The 16,300-nt window shown below is 40.4% G+C and overlaps 1 protein-coding gene across 2 annotated transcripts in view; it reads right to left on the reverse strand.

Annotated features, from left to right (window-relative positions):
* Window positions 1–9,169: 9,169 nt before the first annotated feature.
* The window catches only part of GPC6 (glypican 6), an 812,403-nt gene continuing 805,272 nt past the window's right edge, over window positions 9,170–16,300 (reverse strand). For both annotated transcript variants that reach the window (XM_088136457.1, XM_088136458.1), the window contains one exon: window positions 9,170–13,557. In XM_088136457.1, coding sequence (XP_087992583.1) covers window positions 13,355–13,557 — 203 coding nt within the window. In that variant the 3' untranslated portion in view covers window positions 9,170–13,354. The remainder of the gene's footprint in view (window positions 13,558–16,300) is intronic.

Below are 16,300 nucleotides of genomic sequence, written 5' to 3' on the forward strand. Positions count from 1 at the left end.
GAAATACAAAAAAAAAAAAGAATGACTTCCAACTTCTTTTACAGCAGATATAAGTAAAACTTACATTAAACTCTTAGTCTAGCATTACAACTTAACATCCATTTTTTCTATATTAATTTTACTAGTCATAAAATCCATATATCATCATTTCATTTTCTTCTGTTTCCCACAAAAAGTCACTTCCTTCTCTGTTCTTAAAGACATGAGATTGTCCTGTGTTTCACATGTTTATCTCCTCCCACTTGTGTGAGGAAGGCACCTTCTTTCTTCAGTTGTATGATTTGCAACCCATCATCTGTGGTAGGTTAGACTAAAGGCACTCCACCTAAGGTTGAAAAGCAGCTCCAGTCCTCTCTCATCCTGTAACATCAGCAGGAATCAGCTGAGCCAATGTATTTCATTGGCATTATGGTTGAAAATGGCAGCAAAGTTAACATATTCATTTGCTGTGCTTTGAAACACTGAGTCCATGGTGCTTGGGGGTGATCCCACTTTCCAGTTCCTGGTATTTCACTAGGAAAGGTGGCTGGGCAGTTGAGTTGCTGAGATTTTTTTCCCCTGAAACCAGGCTGTCATAGACAGCATGCAGGCAGGAGGGGTATGTGGCAGGAGGTGGCAAAGCCCCAACTCTGGCAAGATTTAAATGCCCTTCCAACATCTCTTCTTGAGCAGAAATTTCAGGATATTCCATCTGAAAAAAGACTTTTCGTAAAGGAGTTATTGAAACTTCAAGCCACGTTGCCCTTCTTACAAGGATGCCCAGTTACAACTCCCTATCTAGGCCACCCAGATTAATGTTATTTACAGATATTATTGTCCAACCAATGTGATTTTATATTCCTGAATGTGGTTACTATTGCTAAAATATGTTGTCTTTTGACCACATTAGTTTTATAATTATTTGGTTTTAATTATGTATTTATTTGTAGTCTCAGAATGTGTTTTCTTTTTTACTTTTGAACTGGTCAATGACCAGAATAAAATTTATCATTCAGACTGATAAATTTGGGGAGGGGACGACAACAGGTTAAACAATCCATTTCCTATCAGATTTCTAGGGGGAAGCAGAGCGTTAGCGACCCTATCCACTTCTTTCTTGATTTCAGCATAAACCAGCTTCAAATGATAGGTCAGGCACAAATACATTTCTTTCATACTGAAGATTAAGGAAGAGACATCACCGCATTAATGCCCAAACAGATTCCTATCTTCATGTTGAAATATTGGACTGCAAATTAACTTCCTCCTTTCATTCTTCTCTCCTTCCCTTCCTTTCCCCTTTTTAAATTGCACAGCCTACTTTGAGTCTTCTGCAACTCATTTGTGGTTTTGTTTATTTTGACCTTTAAACAACTCAGGAAATTTTTCTGAGAACTACCTGAAATGGTGCCAAAGAGGGTTTAGGGATGTCTCATTAGGATGATACCTGTAAGGTTTGCCCCGTTCGACAGAGAAACTCCTGTGACACGTGTGGTTCACAAAAGAGGTTTACTCATGCGTAACGTAGCAGTCACAAGCAAAGCCAAGACTGGCTTGGTACATTTACATTACTCCTTTATAGTTGTCTCAATCCCCCCGCGGGCCCCGTTGCTAGGTTACATATTACAAATTAGATTGCAGATTGCCCCCTGTAATCCCCCCTTCTACTGGAATGGCAGGTTCAGCCCAGTTCTCTTGTTTCTTTGATTGTTGCCTATGGCTGGTCCTGATGCCTTCGTTGGGGCTTCTGTCGCGCGCCCAGCCGGGAGCATCCCCTCGCGCGCTGATCTCTTCCTCAATTCCGGGCTCTCTCCTTTGTCTATAGCGCCCTCTGGCCCTCTGGCGTTAACACAACGCATCCGCTCCAGATTAGTGAAGTGGCGCCAGGCGGCCCATTCATTAGCTTGCGGTTTCGCATTTCCTCTTTCTGCGCTAGCGCTCGAGCGGTGAAATTGACTAGTGAAATTGACTAAAGCGCGGCTGGGCAAGTTCCTAGGCGTGCAGTGCCAGCTGAACCTGACAGATACCAAGGGGCAAGTTCTCAGAAGGGGCCTATACATTGCATTAGGCTTTAAAGTTTTTCTTTCTGTCTTTCTTTTATGTAAAAATGGCAGCACTCTGCATCCTCCAGTAGTTCTGCTTTAATTTAATGTATTCTGTGATTTGCAACACTTGGTTTCACCTCCTTACACTCTCCATCAAAAGATGCTGCTGCAGGCTGATTAACAAATTAGATTATGCATTCTAAGAGAGCTTGTTGTTAATTTAATTGAAACCTAATTGTGACTTCATTAACACCTTCTAATTCCCTGCCCCGTTAATACTTAAGGTTATTCAAGATATCAAGCAGCTACCAAAAACCCCAAACCAAAACAAAGCATGTATTTGAAAGTAAATTCCATCTGGTTCTACAGAACTTGTATCTGTTTTAGATGCTAGCTGTTCTGTTCCTCTAGTATGGCCTTCTGGAACAGCAATTGTCCAGAGATCCAGATGGCTCCCATCCTGATAATGTTCCAAAAGGTGCTATTCTCCCAGACCCTGGGGCAGGGTGGTAGGTGAATCATTGTAAGATTTTTGCGTTGTTATTTATATTTATATTTATATATATATATATATATATATATATATATACACATACACACACACACACAAATACATACATACATAAACACACACACACACACATATATATATATATATATACATACACACACATACACACATATACATACATACACACACACATATACACACACATGTATACACACACACATATATACATACACACACATATACATACATACACACATACATATACATACATACACACACAGATACATACATGTACATACATACATACATACAGTATATATTTTTCTGGCTGCGTAGCATTTGTTTCCCTGTTTTATGGTTCTGACTTTTATTATGTAAAACACCCAGAGTCGGTTGGAGTTGGGCATTCTTTATGTAATTAATATAATGAATGGAAAGAAAGAAGGATGGATGCTGGATACAAATAGGTATTATTCAAGGAAGGCACCATCTTTTTGGTGTCATCATCCCAAATCCGTTGGGATTTACAATATGTGGATAGTAGCCTGTTATTATCATCCTCTCTAGAGGGTATGAGGAATAGAGTTGGCACTTTAATGGATTAAGGTGATTCAGACTGCAACTCTTTATCTTAGGCTGCAGGTAGAGATATTTACCTGGAAGTAAGTCCCATCAAACCTGATTTAGCGATGCTTGCACAACTCTCACAGATAAAAAGGCTAGCTCATTTAATGTCCCCCCAACACTGTTTAAAAAGCTTTAAAAAGCTCCTTTAAAAAGCTCATTAAAAAGCTTTGTGGCTTACCATGTTATGGCCGACATTTGGGGTATCTTGAAAACAGGTTGTTTTACTCACTGCAAATTTTTGGTATAAGTGCTACTTTACAAATACCCCCAAATGATGGCCTTCTTCGTTTCAGATAACATAAGCTTTGCATAAAGTGCTATCCATAATGAGATATGATTGGGAAAATCCAGGGTCTAGAATATCTTCAGCCATGACAATGCACTGGATAATTTTGATTCAGTTGGATAGGATTGTTTTGGTAGGGATAAAATGAAGGGGAATCTCCATGTAAGCTGGCTTGAGTTCCTGAGGAAAAGACTGGATATCAATCAATCAAACAAACATCTATATCAGTGACTTTATGTTTATTGGGGCTCAGTCCCAGTTTGTGAATCTGTACCCTTTCCTGAGTCCCATGCAAACAGAGAAGAGTCCCATTGCTGGGTGACAGGCATAACCTTTCAACAAGGCAAGGAGAGAAATGCATTTGGAATCTGGTTCCAAATTGCTTTGCAACTCTATTAGGACCAAAGCTGTAAAGCATGCAAAGCTACTTCTTTTTATTCATATTATCCTACAGCAGAGCGACTCATAAAGAAAGATTTATAGCAAAGGATCTTCTTTAGCTGCTGATATTGTAGTTAGCTTTTGGCAATGTTGTTTGCACTCAAGTCTTATGACAGTGATGTATGATTCAGCCAGTAGGTATCATGATGACTTCTTAAAGTGAAAAAGAAAGATCTCCTGCTCATTCAATGAACCATAAAAAAAAAAAAAAAGTACTGATGTCCCTGAACAATTTCATACTCCCTGAATGAAACTCATAGCCTAGGCAAGGAGAACTCTGCAAGCATGCCTATAACAAAACTGAATATCTTGCTCATGCGTATTTCTATTGGCCAACTGGAGCTGGGGGATGAGGTTCTTCCAATGCCTGATTCTTATCTGGCACACAATTCTGGCACAATATCTGGCAATGCAATTCTTATCTGGCACACATGACTAGCTTGTCACAGGCCAAGTAGAGAAAGCATAGCTTGCCTGCTCTGATCATTGATAAAAAAGAAGAACCTCTTCCCCTCTGAAAAGGCAGCTGTGGGACAGCTTTCCCCAATTTGAAGATGTGCAGATTGGTCATGTAAGCTTGGAATTAATTGAACCGAAGTCTCTTGCAACAAGATGCCACTAGGTTGAGGAAGGCTAAGCTAGAGGATTGCTCACCTCTCTTAGAACTCTTTGGCTGTGTCAAATACATTAGAAACCGCTCTGGTTCTTTGTGTTCTTTAACAAAAAGATAGCATCATATAGCAATGAGATAAAAAGATAAACATGAGCAAAAAAAAATTGCAGGCTGGTCTACATTTGTTTTCTGGAAGTGTGTATGCGAATAGTCACTGCATGGACAACAGACACCAAAGCCTTTGAAGAAATAAATTTGAGAATTTCCCAGACAAATATAACATCAAATTCTTACTGAGAACCTTGTCCTCCTACTGATCTGCTAGAGATTTTAGATTTAAGTCTCCCTAAAGATTTATCTTGGGGACCCCCTTTTCCCAGTAGATTCTGTCTTTCCAGCCTGGAACATCTTAGAGTGTCTGCTGAGGGTCTCCACTTACCAGGAGCTACAGTGTGAGAGAGCCCAATGGTGGGTGTTCTCTGTAGCAGCCATCCTCCGCTGGAACAGCTTTCTCCTGAAGTGCACATGCCTCCCCCTCAGCCTTCTGAAAGCTGGTTGAAAACATGACTCTTCCAAAGAGGCTTTGGGGACTGACATCATATCTTAATTTTATAATTTTATAGTTTTCAATTTTAATCATAGTTAATTAATGATGTGTAGTTTAACTTCTGTAAGCTGCCTAGAGTCTGGCTGGTTTCAGGCAGTTAGATAAGTGTAGCAAATCTAAATGAATAAATAAATAAACCTGGCTTCTCTGAAAATTTATTTGCAGAATATTTTAGGATATTTGTTCTTATTTCATGTTTTTTCCTATGTATGCAATGCACACTGACAATTTTTCATCTCTTCCTCTTAATATCAAACTTCTAAGAGAATGAATAAATGAATAAATAAATGAAAAGCAAAACAGAGTCTTGGCTTGCAAGAATATTGAGGATATTTTGTATCCACCCAGTTCTGTGGATATTAATAATCAGTTTGCTTTATGAACAATACAGGGAGTCTTTAGCTTGGATTTGTCTAATCTTTGTCATCTGAATGTCCTGAGCGTCAAATCCATAATGTGCACCCAAAGAGCTCCAAATGTCTCACATACTTTAAATCTGTATTATGTGGTGTATCAAGAACAATTCTTCCCTTCCACCTTCTGGGAGGCAGAATCCAACATGGCAGTTTGTTTGATGACTGTACAGGTAGTCCTCGTTTAGCAACCACAATTGGGACTGGCAACTCAGTTGTTAAGCAAAGGGTCAGTAAGTGAAATTGTGACTGTGCTTACAATTTTACTTCAGCTTTCCTTTGCTTTACAGACCTGCGAAGGTTGTAAATGTGAGGATTGATTGCAAAGTTACTTTTTCATCACTGTCATAACTGCCGAACAGTCGCTAAATGAGTCAGTGGCTAAACGAGGACTATCTGTATAAATCAAGGATGGCAGCTTGGCACTCGCTCTGTTTTCTTGATCAGCCTATTCTTGTTCCATGCTATGTTTATTGCAATAGTCCTATGGCTGTCAATTTCAGAAAGCTGATGTGCTAGCAAAATGTGGAAACCAGTGGACCAGAAGCCCTGCAGGAGTCTATCTGAACTGAGGTAGCCAGTCTCACTGACCCATAGGTGAACAGCCTCTTGATTAGGTTACTTGATTGAATTACCGCAATGCACTCTACACCAGGTTCCTTCAAGACAGGCCAAAAGCTGCAACTCGTGGAGAATGTGGCCACCCAACTCTTAAGAGGAAGCAGAAAATAATGTAGCATGGTTGTGAGCTAAGTCCAATCAGAAATCTTAACACTTATCTAAAATGGTTTAAATGGTATTCTTAAAAGCCCTGCCCCCCCTTGTCCATTAAAGGCACCTATGGAGGTCCTGCTTGTGCTCCTTAGTGAGAGCCCTTCCAAAATGTGGTGTTGCTCCTTCCAAAAATGAGTTAAGCCTGTATTCGCATGATATGACTATTCCAGAACCAGACTGTCTTTGCTTGTTACTTTGCTTTTGTGTGTGTTTTAAACATGAATGAAACTTCAAGTATTTAAAGTTTTGCATTGTTTTAAGGATCTGCCATTTTTGTATTGAAAAGGATTTGCTTTTAATTGATGATTTCACTGTGCTTCAATTTAAGATTTTTTCAAATCTAGTTTGCTGGGAAACACTTTGGGCTATCCTGGGAGGCATGGTATGGGAAGAATAACAATAACCTAGTTAGCTGCTGCAAGAAGATCACACAGACTGATTACAAACAACGGCATGACAAAGTAGCAACAACAGAGTATTGGAATATCTGCACGAAATACCATTCGCCTGCAAGCAAGAACTGGTGGGACCACAAAACAGACTGTGATGGAATGTATCTACGAGGAGGAGAGTGATGTGGGAGATCAAGGCTGTCGGGAAGGAAGGGTGGCATTCCAGCAGGGGAAAGGAGGCAAAAGGCAACATTGTCCACAGGGGGAGCATGAGAAGAGTAAGAGATTCAGGATAGCCACTCCCTAGAATCTCCCAGGGTATATCCACTAGTTGCTGTAATATAGATTTAGCTTGGCAAGATTCTGTCTATAAGGTGTAAGCAACATCTGCCTATCCAGGTCCTTGGGAAGGACTTGACAGGTGGATAAAATGCCAAATCCAATCTACACATCTGGCTGACTGTAATAATAATAATAATACCTTTAACACCATCAAACAATATCTGCTATCCTAGGTCAATGGGAAGGAATTGATAGGTGGATAAAAATGCCAAATCCAGTCTAAACATCTGGTTGACTATGCACCCAACAATAATAATACCAAAAAGCAAGAAAACTCAAGACTATTCACTCTGCATTACATCCCTGTAGTGATATTGATAGATTATACCTGCCCTGCAGAAATGGAGGCAGAGGTTTACTTCAAGTCAAACAAACTGTTGAGGAAGAAAAGCCTGCATTGGCTGATTATATAAAAGTCAAGATCAAGCACTGATGCAAGTTAAAAATTGGAACTTACTGAATGTAGAGGAAACAAAACATGAATATCGAAATAATGTAATAAAAACACAAACAGAATGCTGGCAAGGAAAAGCATTACATAGTCAATTTCTACAAAAGATCAAGGGTAAAGTGGATAAAGGTAAAACCTGGCAATTGCTTATAACTGGAACATTAAAAAAAGAAACTGAAAGCTTGATTCTGACTGCTCAAGAGCAAGCTATTTGAACTAATGTGGTCAAGGCCAGAATTGAAAAATCATCAAATGATTCAAAGTGCAGATTGTGCAAAGAAGCAGAAGAAACAGTAGATCATCAGCTGAGATCAACTCAGCTTGTGCAAGAAGATTGCACAAGCTGACTATAAACAATGATGTAACACAGTCACCAAAATGATTTACTAGAACATCTGTAAAAATTATCATTTGCCAATAATGAAAAATTGGTGGGAACATATAGTCGAAAAAGTAGTTGAAAATGAGCAGGTTAAATTGCTGTGGGATTTCTGAATATAAATTGATAAAGTTTTGGCACATAACCCACCAGATTTAACTATAGTTGAAAAGAAGAAAGTGTGGATAATTGATATGGCAATACCAGAGGATAGTAGAATAGAAGACAAAGAATTGGAGAAGATCACAAAGTATCAAGATCTGAAAAACAAAGTTGAAAGATTATGGCATAAACTGACAGTGGTGGTCCCAGTGGTTATTGGCACAGCATTTAGAAAATGTGCACATTGACAACATTTCCATCTGTCAATTAAAAAGGCCACACTGCTTTGATCTGCATATATGCTATGCTGATACATTACGACATCCTAGGTTCTTGGGCAGAACTCAGTGTGAATGAAGGCCAACACCAGCTAAAGAACTGGCAGCTGGGATTTCACGTTGTTGTGTGTATGATGATGGTGATGATGATGTAACAACTGACCAGAGTGGTAGCATTTTCAGCCAAAAATTGGAAATCTACAGGCATTACACTGTTGATTCTGGGCTTGCACTTATATAGGGCTGAATCCCAGAAAAATGTGATCTGTTGAAGCCAGAGACTTTTCATAACTGCTAAATGATTCTCCTGATGGAGCCTGTAGTTTGTGAAAGGGACTAGCAGAGGGCTGAAAACATATAGTTGATACTACTGTGAGAAGCCTTTGGAGTTTTTGGAATTAAACCAGAATGATTATCTGGCTAAAAAGGTAAGAAGAGAGTACATTACACCTTAGAAATCCCACCCCTGAGCTCCATAATCTTCCTGGTAAAAAAAAAATGAGTCTAGTCAGCTCATAGATGGAATTGATCCACCTGCACATTTTTGATTTAGGCCATGGTGGTTGATTCTCACATTTTTCTCATGATAGAAAGAGCATAAATGTTTGTGTTAGGAACATTTGTTGCTGTGACCTTCTTTAGAATGATAAGGGCAGCAGAGGTTTTAGGTCGGTATGTGCTGCTATCTTAACCACATCATGCTACCTACGTAAGACTTTGAATCTGCTACACTGACCGGAGCAAGCTTGTGCAGGGCACATTCACTGGAAAGCAATGTAGGTGTTGTTTGTTATACTGGGCCATCAACAGGGTTTTTTGTTTTTTGCACTGTGACACAGCAATATCTAAGTATTTCCAAGAGACAAGCAATGATTATAAGCAAAGTAAAGAAAAGCACATCAAATGATATAGAATACTTGTGTTTAAGAAGCACCAGGTTTTTACATTTTTATTTCCTAATTCTGAAATTCAACACACTTGGTAGATTTAATAGCTCTTTCACATTCCAAGGCAATGTGACGTATGAGAAAAAAACAATTTAACCTCTAGCGGGTATTTGAGAGCCTTGTGCACATCTGACACAAAGCAGTCATGGTACCTACTGTGAAGAAATAAACAGAGAAATATGATGGGACAAATTCATTCCTGATTTAACTCACATGGTAATTCATACATACAATTGAGGTGGTTAAATGGAGACACACTATCTGAGTTCCCTGTGAGTTAATAACACCAGTCAGCATCAGCTCTGGTTGGGGAGATGGAACCATGGTTACTGCATAGCCACCAGCATTTTCATCAGAGCTACCTTTGGGCTGATCCTACTCTTGATCATAATCCAATATTTCTTTTGAGAAACTCAGGCTGCTGCTACCCTCAATCAGCCATGAGAAACCAGGCACACAATGAGATCACAAGTTTTGTCCCTTCAAATTTGGGCCAAATCTTTTGTTAATGGAGAGACACAAAAGCCATTTCAGTATAGCTGGACCCCAACTGAGAAGCATCAGCAACAAGTGAGGAAGTCTGACTTCCTACATAGTCAGAATGGTACTCAGGTATAAAGAGTAACCATCTAAACTGCATAACCAGATACAGTACAGAATTGATCCGAACAGGAACAATTCTTGAATAATTCCAAGTGTTGGACTTTAATGTTAAAACAATGTGTTCAAGCAGCTGCTGTTCAGACATGTTTAATATGTCTGCTGGGGATCAGAAGAGCTATATATTAGGAGATAGTAGCTTGAGGAAGGCTAAAGTATAATTTTTTTTAAATGGATGACATCAGAAAAACAAAAAGTATTGCAAAAAATCTTGGAATGTGAAAACTTCTTTTTCCTTAAATTTTGAGAAAAGTGAACGAAGTTAATTAATCAGAGGAGACACCTATTCTGCTCAGAAAATATCAGTAGAATAATCTGTACAAATATGAATAAAGGCTGCTCCAGCAGACAGATTACTGTAGTGGATGTCAGTCTTAAATTTAAGACTTTAAGATGTGTGGACTTCAACTCTCAGAATTCCCCAGCCAGCAGACTTCAAGGTAAGCATGTGACTGACATTTTCTCTCCTAACACAAGGTGGTTCATCAATATCCAGATCTTTGCAAGTGGCTGCCACTGTCTGCCATCGGAAACTGAGTGTGGCTGGCCCTGGTTAGAACTCAGATGCAAAACCACCCAGGGCCATAGGCTTGGCAGAGAAACAAGGACAAGAAAGAACCCAAGAAGAGGACAGTGACCAACTACTTCTGTCTCCTTCCCCAGAAAACTTTGTGATGTCCTGCAGTCTAGCTTGGCTAGAGGGCACAGCTTTTGAAGAGCTGAAGGGTCATGGATTGGTATGAAGTTTATGGTTCTCTTGAATGGCAGGCTGGGCAGAAAGCAGATCTGGATAGACTGATTTTTCCCAAGGTGGTTTGCAAGGGACTGATTTCTGACTCCCAAATGTTTGGAACAGTAGCAATTGCATGGCTCCTCACCTCCACTATAAATTGTATTGCCCAAAGGAACAAGGCCTGGAGGAACCTGGAGTGGAATTTTGAGTGGAAGAGTCATGAACCTGGTACAATTCTGAATTTTTAAATAAATTTCTGGTTCAGTCTTCTTGAAATCAAAGTGGATCTCTTTGAATCTGGTTTTGGCTTATGGATCTCATGAACAAGTCTGAAGTACCCCCATTGGGATCACATAAGAGTAGATTACAGTTTCACATCAGATCATGTTATCCAGATGCATCCTGCAGATATTTTAAGTCTGTATGCAGTTAGATTGACCTTGGAGAAAAGCACATAAGAGTACAATCATCATTACCAAATCAAGCTGTTCTGCATATTTCTATGTCTGTATTCCATAGATTTGCACAAATGCATGAGTTTGGAAAGAATTAGCACTGCAAAGGGCATCCCTGGGCAGTCTGTCAAAAAATCAAGATAGTGATTGCAACTGTGTGATCAAAGTCCCTTTTTTACATGCACTGTGCATGTGATATCACAAAAAAGGGGGCTTGCCTTTTTGGACACCTTCCCTGTCCTTGTGGAACTTATGCAAGCCTTCAAAGATTAGAAGCAACCTCCAAGGTCCTCCAAAGTTACCCCAGATTGACACCTTAACAGAACCAATGGTAGAAATTATCAAATACATGGGGAATACAGGTAGTCCTAGTTTAGCAACCACAATTGGGACTGGCAACTTGGTCACTAAGCAAAGCGGTTGCTAAGTGCAACTGGAACTGTGCTTATGATCTTACTTCAGCTTTCCTTTGCTTTACAGACCTGCAAAGGTCATAAATGCAAGGATTGGTTGCAAAGCTACTTTTGATCACTGTTATGACTGTGGCCGCTGTACGAGACAGTAGCTAAGCAGGGACTACCTGTATATGAGTCGTAACTTATTTTAATGAAAACTCAGATTAAAAAGATGTATTATTTTTTTGCTTGACTTCATACATATCTACTGTATAGAGTATGTCCCCCCATGACAGCACACCATTCAAAGACCAAATGTGGATCTTAGCCTGAAAAAAAAAATATTGTGTATTCCTGCTATAAAGAAATGGGCAGAAAGTCTCGTGTTTGACTTTTGCACTTGTCAATTATGAAAGGATGACATTTACCCAAGCAACACATATACACAAAAAACTGGTTGACAAAACATTTTCCCCCTACAAAGATGTGTCAACCCTGAGCTCGTAATTAAGAAGTTAAAATCTGTGATTTTTATATATATATATATATATATATTTATATTTATATTCATATATATAAAAATAGATGGCCGTACTAAGACTAAAAAAGTGAAAGAAATTTTGCGTGTCAATACTATATATATTATATATGTATATAGAGAGAGATTTGTGTGAGTGCGTGCACATGTAAGAGTGTCAACAGTTTAGCAATAGAATTCCCTTCTGATACAATAAACAGTATAAAGAAAGTGATTTCTATGTAAAGCTAAGATATTGATCCAGTAACTATTATTGGCTTCTTTCAAATTGGCCATTTGGGTATGTCAAACATCATAGTTTCAGAAGATTCTGCTTGAGGTCAAAAGTGAAAGTAAAAAAGAAAGAGATTACTGTATATCATAAGAGGGGTGTGTGTGTGTGTGTGTGTGTGTGTGCGCGTCTGTGTGTCTGGTTCTTTTCAATGTTTTAAATTAAATTCAGGAACTGTTAAAAATTTACTGCAGATTGACGATAATAGGGGACCAGGAGTCTGCAGAGGTTTGTTAAAAATGCCAAGATAGGGGTGTGACCATGTGAATGAAGCCCCACCCCTTCTTATGTGCAATGCATGAACATGGAATGCTCCTAAAAAGATGGCTTTGATTACATGATCATGGCTGCCATCCTGACTTTCCTGACACTGTCCTGCAGATGCCCTGACAGGGCACTCCTGGGTCAATGTCATAGCATGGATCAAACCAACTGCAACAAGAGCCTTAGAAGGCAAACGCAAAATGGTGCGAGCAAAGGGAAGGTGCTACTCTTGTTATCAGAAAGTCTCCTATTTTTGCTTTTAAACTTATCAGCTAATTCTTCCATTTATAGTTAACAATGCACATAGTTACATTTGTGTTATAAACTCCAAGATATTCTCTCAGTGGTAAACATCATTTTGGTGATTTGAAGTGCAATACAGAAGTGTCCTTGATAAGAAGGCTTGGCTTTTCCATGTGTGCATATGTGTGTGTTTCTTATTCGGCCTTGGAATAGTTTTGTTTTCAACATTTTTCTTCTTCCCATTCTCCTTTTCTTTCTAATGGAAAAAAAGAAATAAAAATAAAAGGCCATGTCCCCTAATCCCCCCCCCCCATTTCTTTCTGAAGCATAAAAGCAAATAATATTCTGAAAAGTCTACTACAATAAAAATGTGAGAGAAGAGATCGCCGAGGAACGGACGTTGCCTTCCCAGGAGCGGTTTTTCTGGGCACCTGGCACTCTCCAGGAAAGCACAAAGGCGGGCAGCGTGCTGGGCCGCTTCATTCTGGTAGAAAACTGTAAGAGTTGGTGGCATGGTCCATTGTCCAAGGGCATCAGAAAAGGAGCAAATTGGCTGTTCTGTTCTTTTTCAATAGCTAAAAGACAGTCAGGGCTGACTGGAGCCAGGATTATCTGCAGTGTCTTTGCAGGAGAAAGACCAAAGCGATGAGAAGCCCCGTGAGGACGGATGGGCGGGGCCGGCCGGCCGAAGAGTCCACTTCCCTCCTGTCTGAGTCAACGAGAGGAGCTTCTGTGGTGATGAATTCAAACTCTGTTGGACAAATGTCATCTGTACAGCCACTTCCACTACCTGAACCGCTGGTCTCCTCGCCTGTAGGGAGCACGGAGAGGAAGGGAGAAATCAAGGGAGAGGCTTTAGAGAACAGCTCTTGTTTCTCAGTTTGGTTTCAAACAGGGCTGTACATGGCCCAAAACACGGAGAATGAAACAGCTCCAGACAACTTTCATGGTCCAAGAGCTACTGCCTGATGGGTCTGACTGCACCGCTTGGAGGACCATCAGATGGTTCTGAGCTCCTTCCCAGGACCTCATAGCAGGTCCTGCATTGGTGCTACATGTGGAACAGAGATCTGCTGGGGTTACAGTGGCTCCCCCAAAGGGACTGAATAGGCCACAAATCACAGCAAACACAAGGACTGAATTATCGGGTTTGAATTTTTGAAAAATATACTGTATGGCTGCCCTTTAAGAGAGTTCACCCTCCCTATCAGAGATATCTACAGGTAGTGGTGGTGGTGGTGGTCAAACAAGTAAAGAGGGCAGCCACCCTCTGGACTTTAGTGACCCCCATGGAACGCCCTCTGCTCCCTTGGCCATTTCTTTTTTAAAATAATACCTATCAGCATCAATGCAGCGTATTCTTTGAAAGGCTTGTGTGGGGAAGCTTTGTAAAAGCGCCAGAAACAAAGATGAAGATGCTGGGACAAGCGGAGGAAGGCTCAGATTTCCTCCTCTCGAAGGTCGAAGATAGTAATAACATTTTAAGGGATGGACTTCAGTGGGAAAACTAAATATGTGCGTGCAGCTCCTCAGGTGGCGCGAATGATTAAAATACCTCACTGAATTACAGCCATTTGTTTGGGCCCAAAAAAAGGACAGAAATGAAATAGCAAACAAAAACTTTGTTAGCAAATTGCAATCTGGATGTTTCCACAAATATAGGGAGAGGTATTGGGATGTTTTTACAGTGAACTCTTAGTCACGTTTACTGAAAAATAACTTCTTTTTTTTCCCAAGGAGACTTATATATCTACTAATATTTCATTTAAAACAGAAAGTTATTTGGTCTTTGCACATATCATTCACTCAAGGAGAGTTATATATTAAAAATGCAATACAATAATGCCAGAAAAATAAATAAAATATCTAAGTATCTTTTTCTCCTGCAAGAAGCCTCAGAGCAGCTAGTTTCTCATGTGAAAATTGTAGAAAAATAAAAATGCCACATATGCACATATGAGTGAAGAAAGGGCGTGGATGTCATTTTTTTTTTAAAAAATCCATATACAGTGGTACCTCGAGATACGAACTTAATCCGTTCCGTGACTCTGGGCGTATCCCGAGTTGGTCGTAACCCGAAGGAAATTTCCCCATAGGGTTCAATGTAAATCCGGTTAATCCGTTCCGCCCTCTGAATTTGGTCGCACCCCGAGGCAAATTTCCCCATAGGGTTCAATGTAAATCCGGTTAATCCGTTCCGCCCTCCGCCCGAATTTGGTTGCAACCCGAGGCAATTTCCCATAAGGTTCAATGTAATTACCGTTAATCCGTTCTGGCGTCCACGGAGCACACGGAAAGCGGCCGGGCGCGGCGCGAAAACGGCCCGGCCCGGCGCGGCGCGAAAACAGCCCGGCCCGGCGCGAAAACGGCCGCGGACCACGCGGCAGGGCCGGAAAAACAGCCGCGGACCACGTGGCACGGGCGGAAAATGGCTCGTACCCCAAGGCGGAGTTCGCAAACCGAGGTAAAATTTTGGGGCCGGAGCTGGTCGTAACCCGAAAAATTCGCAAGCAGAGGCGTTCGTATCCCGAGGTATCACTGTAATAGCATGTACTTATTTACAAGTCACATCCCTATCCCCACTATTTCCTAAATAATTAAAGACAAACCAACTTTAGTTATTTTTTTCTGAAAGTGTTGAGTTTAACATGTACACATTTCAAATGTAGCTAACCATTCTTTATTTGGCAATAAGAAAGCACTTCTCTTTTTGCCCATTCATTTTACATTTTTTTTTTTTGTCTGCGCTCAGTCATTGCTGACCCTGCAGTGACTGCTTGGACGAGTCCTTGCAGTTTTCAAGGCAACTGTTCTTCGGAAGTGGTTTGCCAGAGCCTGCTTCCTAGGGCAGAGCCCAGCTGGCGAGCGCAGGAGGCGGGGTTTCCGTTGCTTCGCGCCCTTTTCGGGCGCGCACGGTTTTTCGCGCTTACCGGCAACTGCTCCCAACTCCTTTTTTGCAAGGCGCCGCCAGCATTTTTCCTCCCACCGGAGTGAGAGTACCCATTTATCTACTCACGTAAGTTTTCGAACTGTTGGGTTGACAGGAACTGGGGAGGAAACAGGAGCTCACCCTGTTTAACGCGAAGGCTGGACTCGAACTGCTGAAGCGTCAACCATTTCTGGCCAGCAACTTTCAGCGTCATTAAGCCGCTGCGCCACCACGTCCCCCTCATTTTACATAGATGTTTGCAAATTCCATTTTAAACCTTTTTTGGGAAGCAGTATAACAGTCTACACCCCATAAAAACTATTAAAAGCTCTTAAAATAGTGTGTATGTGTGTGTATGTATATACAGAGTATGTGTGAATGTATGCGTATGTGTGTATATACTATATACAGTATATATAAAATGAAAAAGTAGTAACAGCACAATTCCAAAAATATTATCTCAATGGGAACTCCTGCAGTTTTAAAAACAGTTTTTCAAGGGTTAAGTGACATGTAATGACCTTTTAACAGAAAATTTTTCAACACATCTTTTCTGTTAGTACAAGATGGTACAGTTGAGTGTGGTGCATTAATCTTTCACTCTATGGCCTACTTATACAGATCT

This window comes from Python bivittatus, unplaced genomic scaffold (genome assembly GCF_059951505.1).
Source record: "Python bivittatus isolate LINGU-HERP-01145 unplaced genomic scaffold, Pbiv_v1 ctg000060_np1212, whole genome shotgun sequence".
Lineage (NCBI taxonomy): Eukaryota > Metazoa > Chordata > Lepidosauria > Squamata > Pythonidae > Python > Python bivittatus.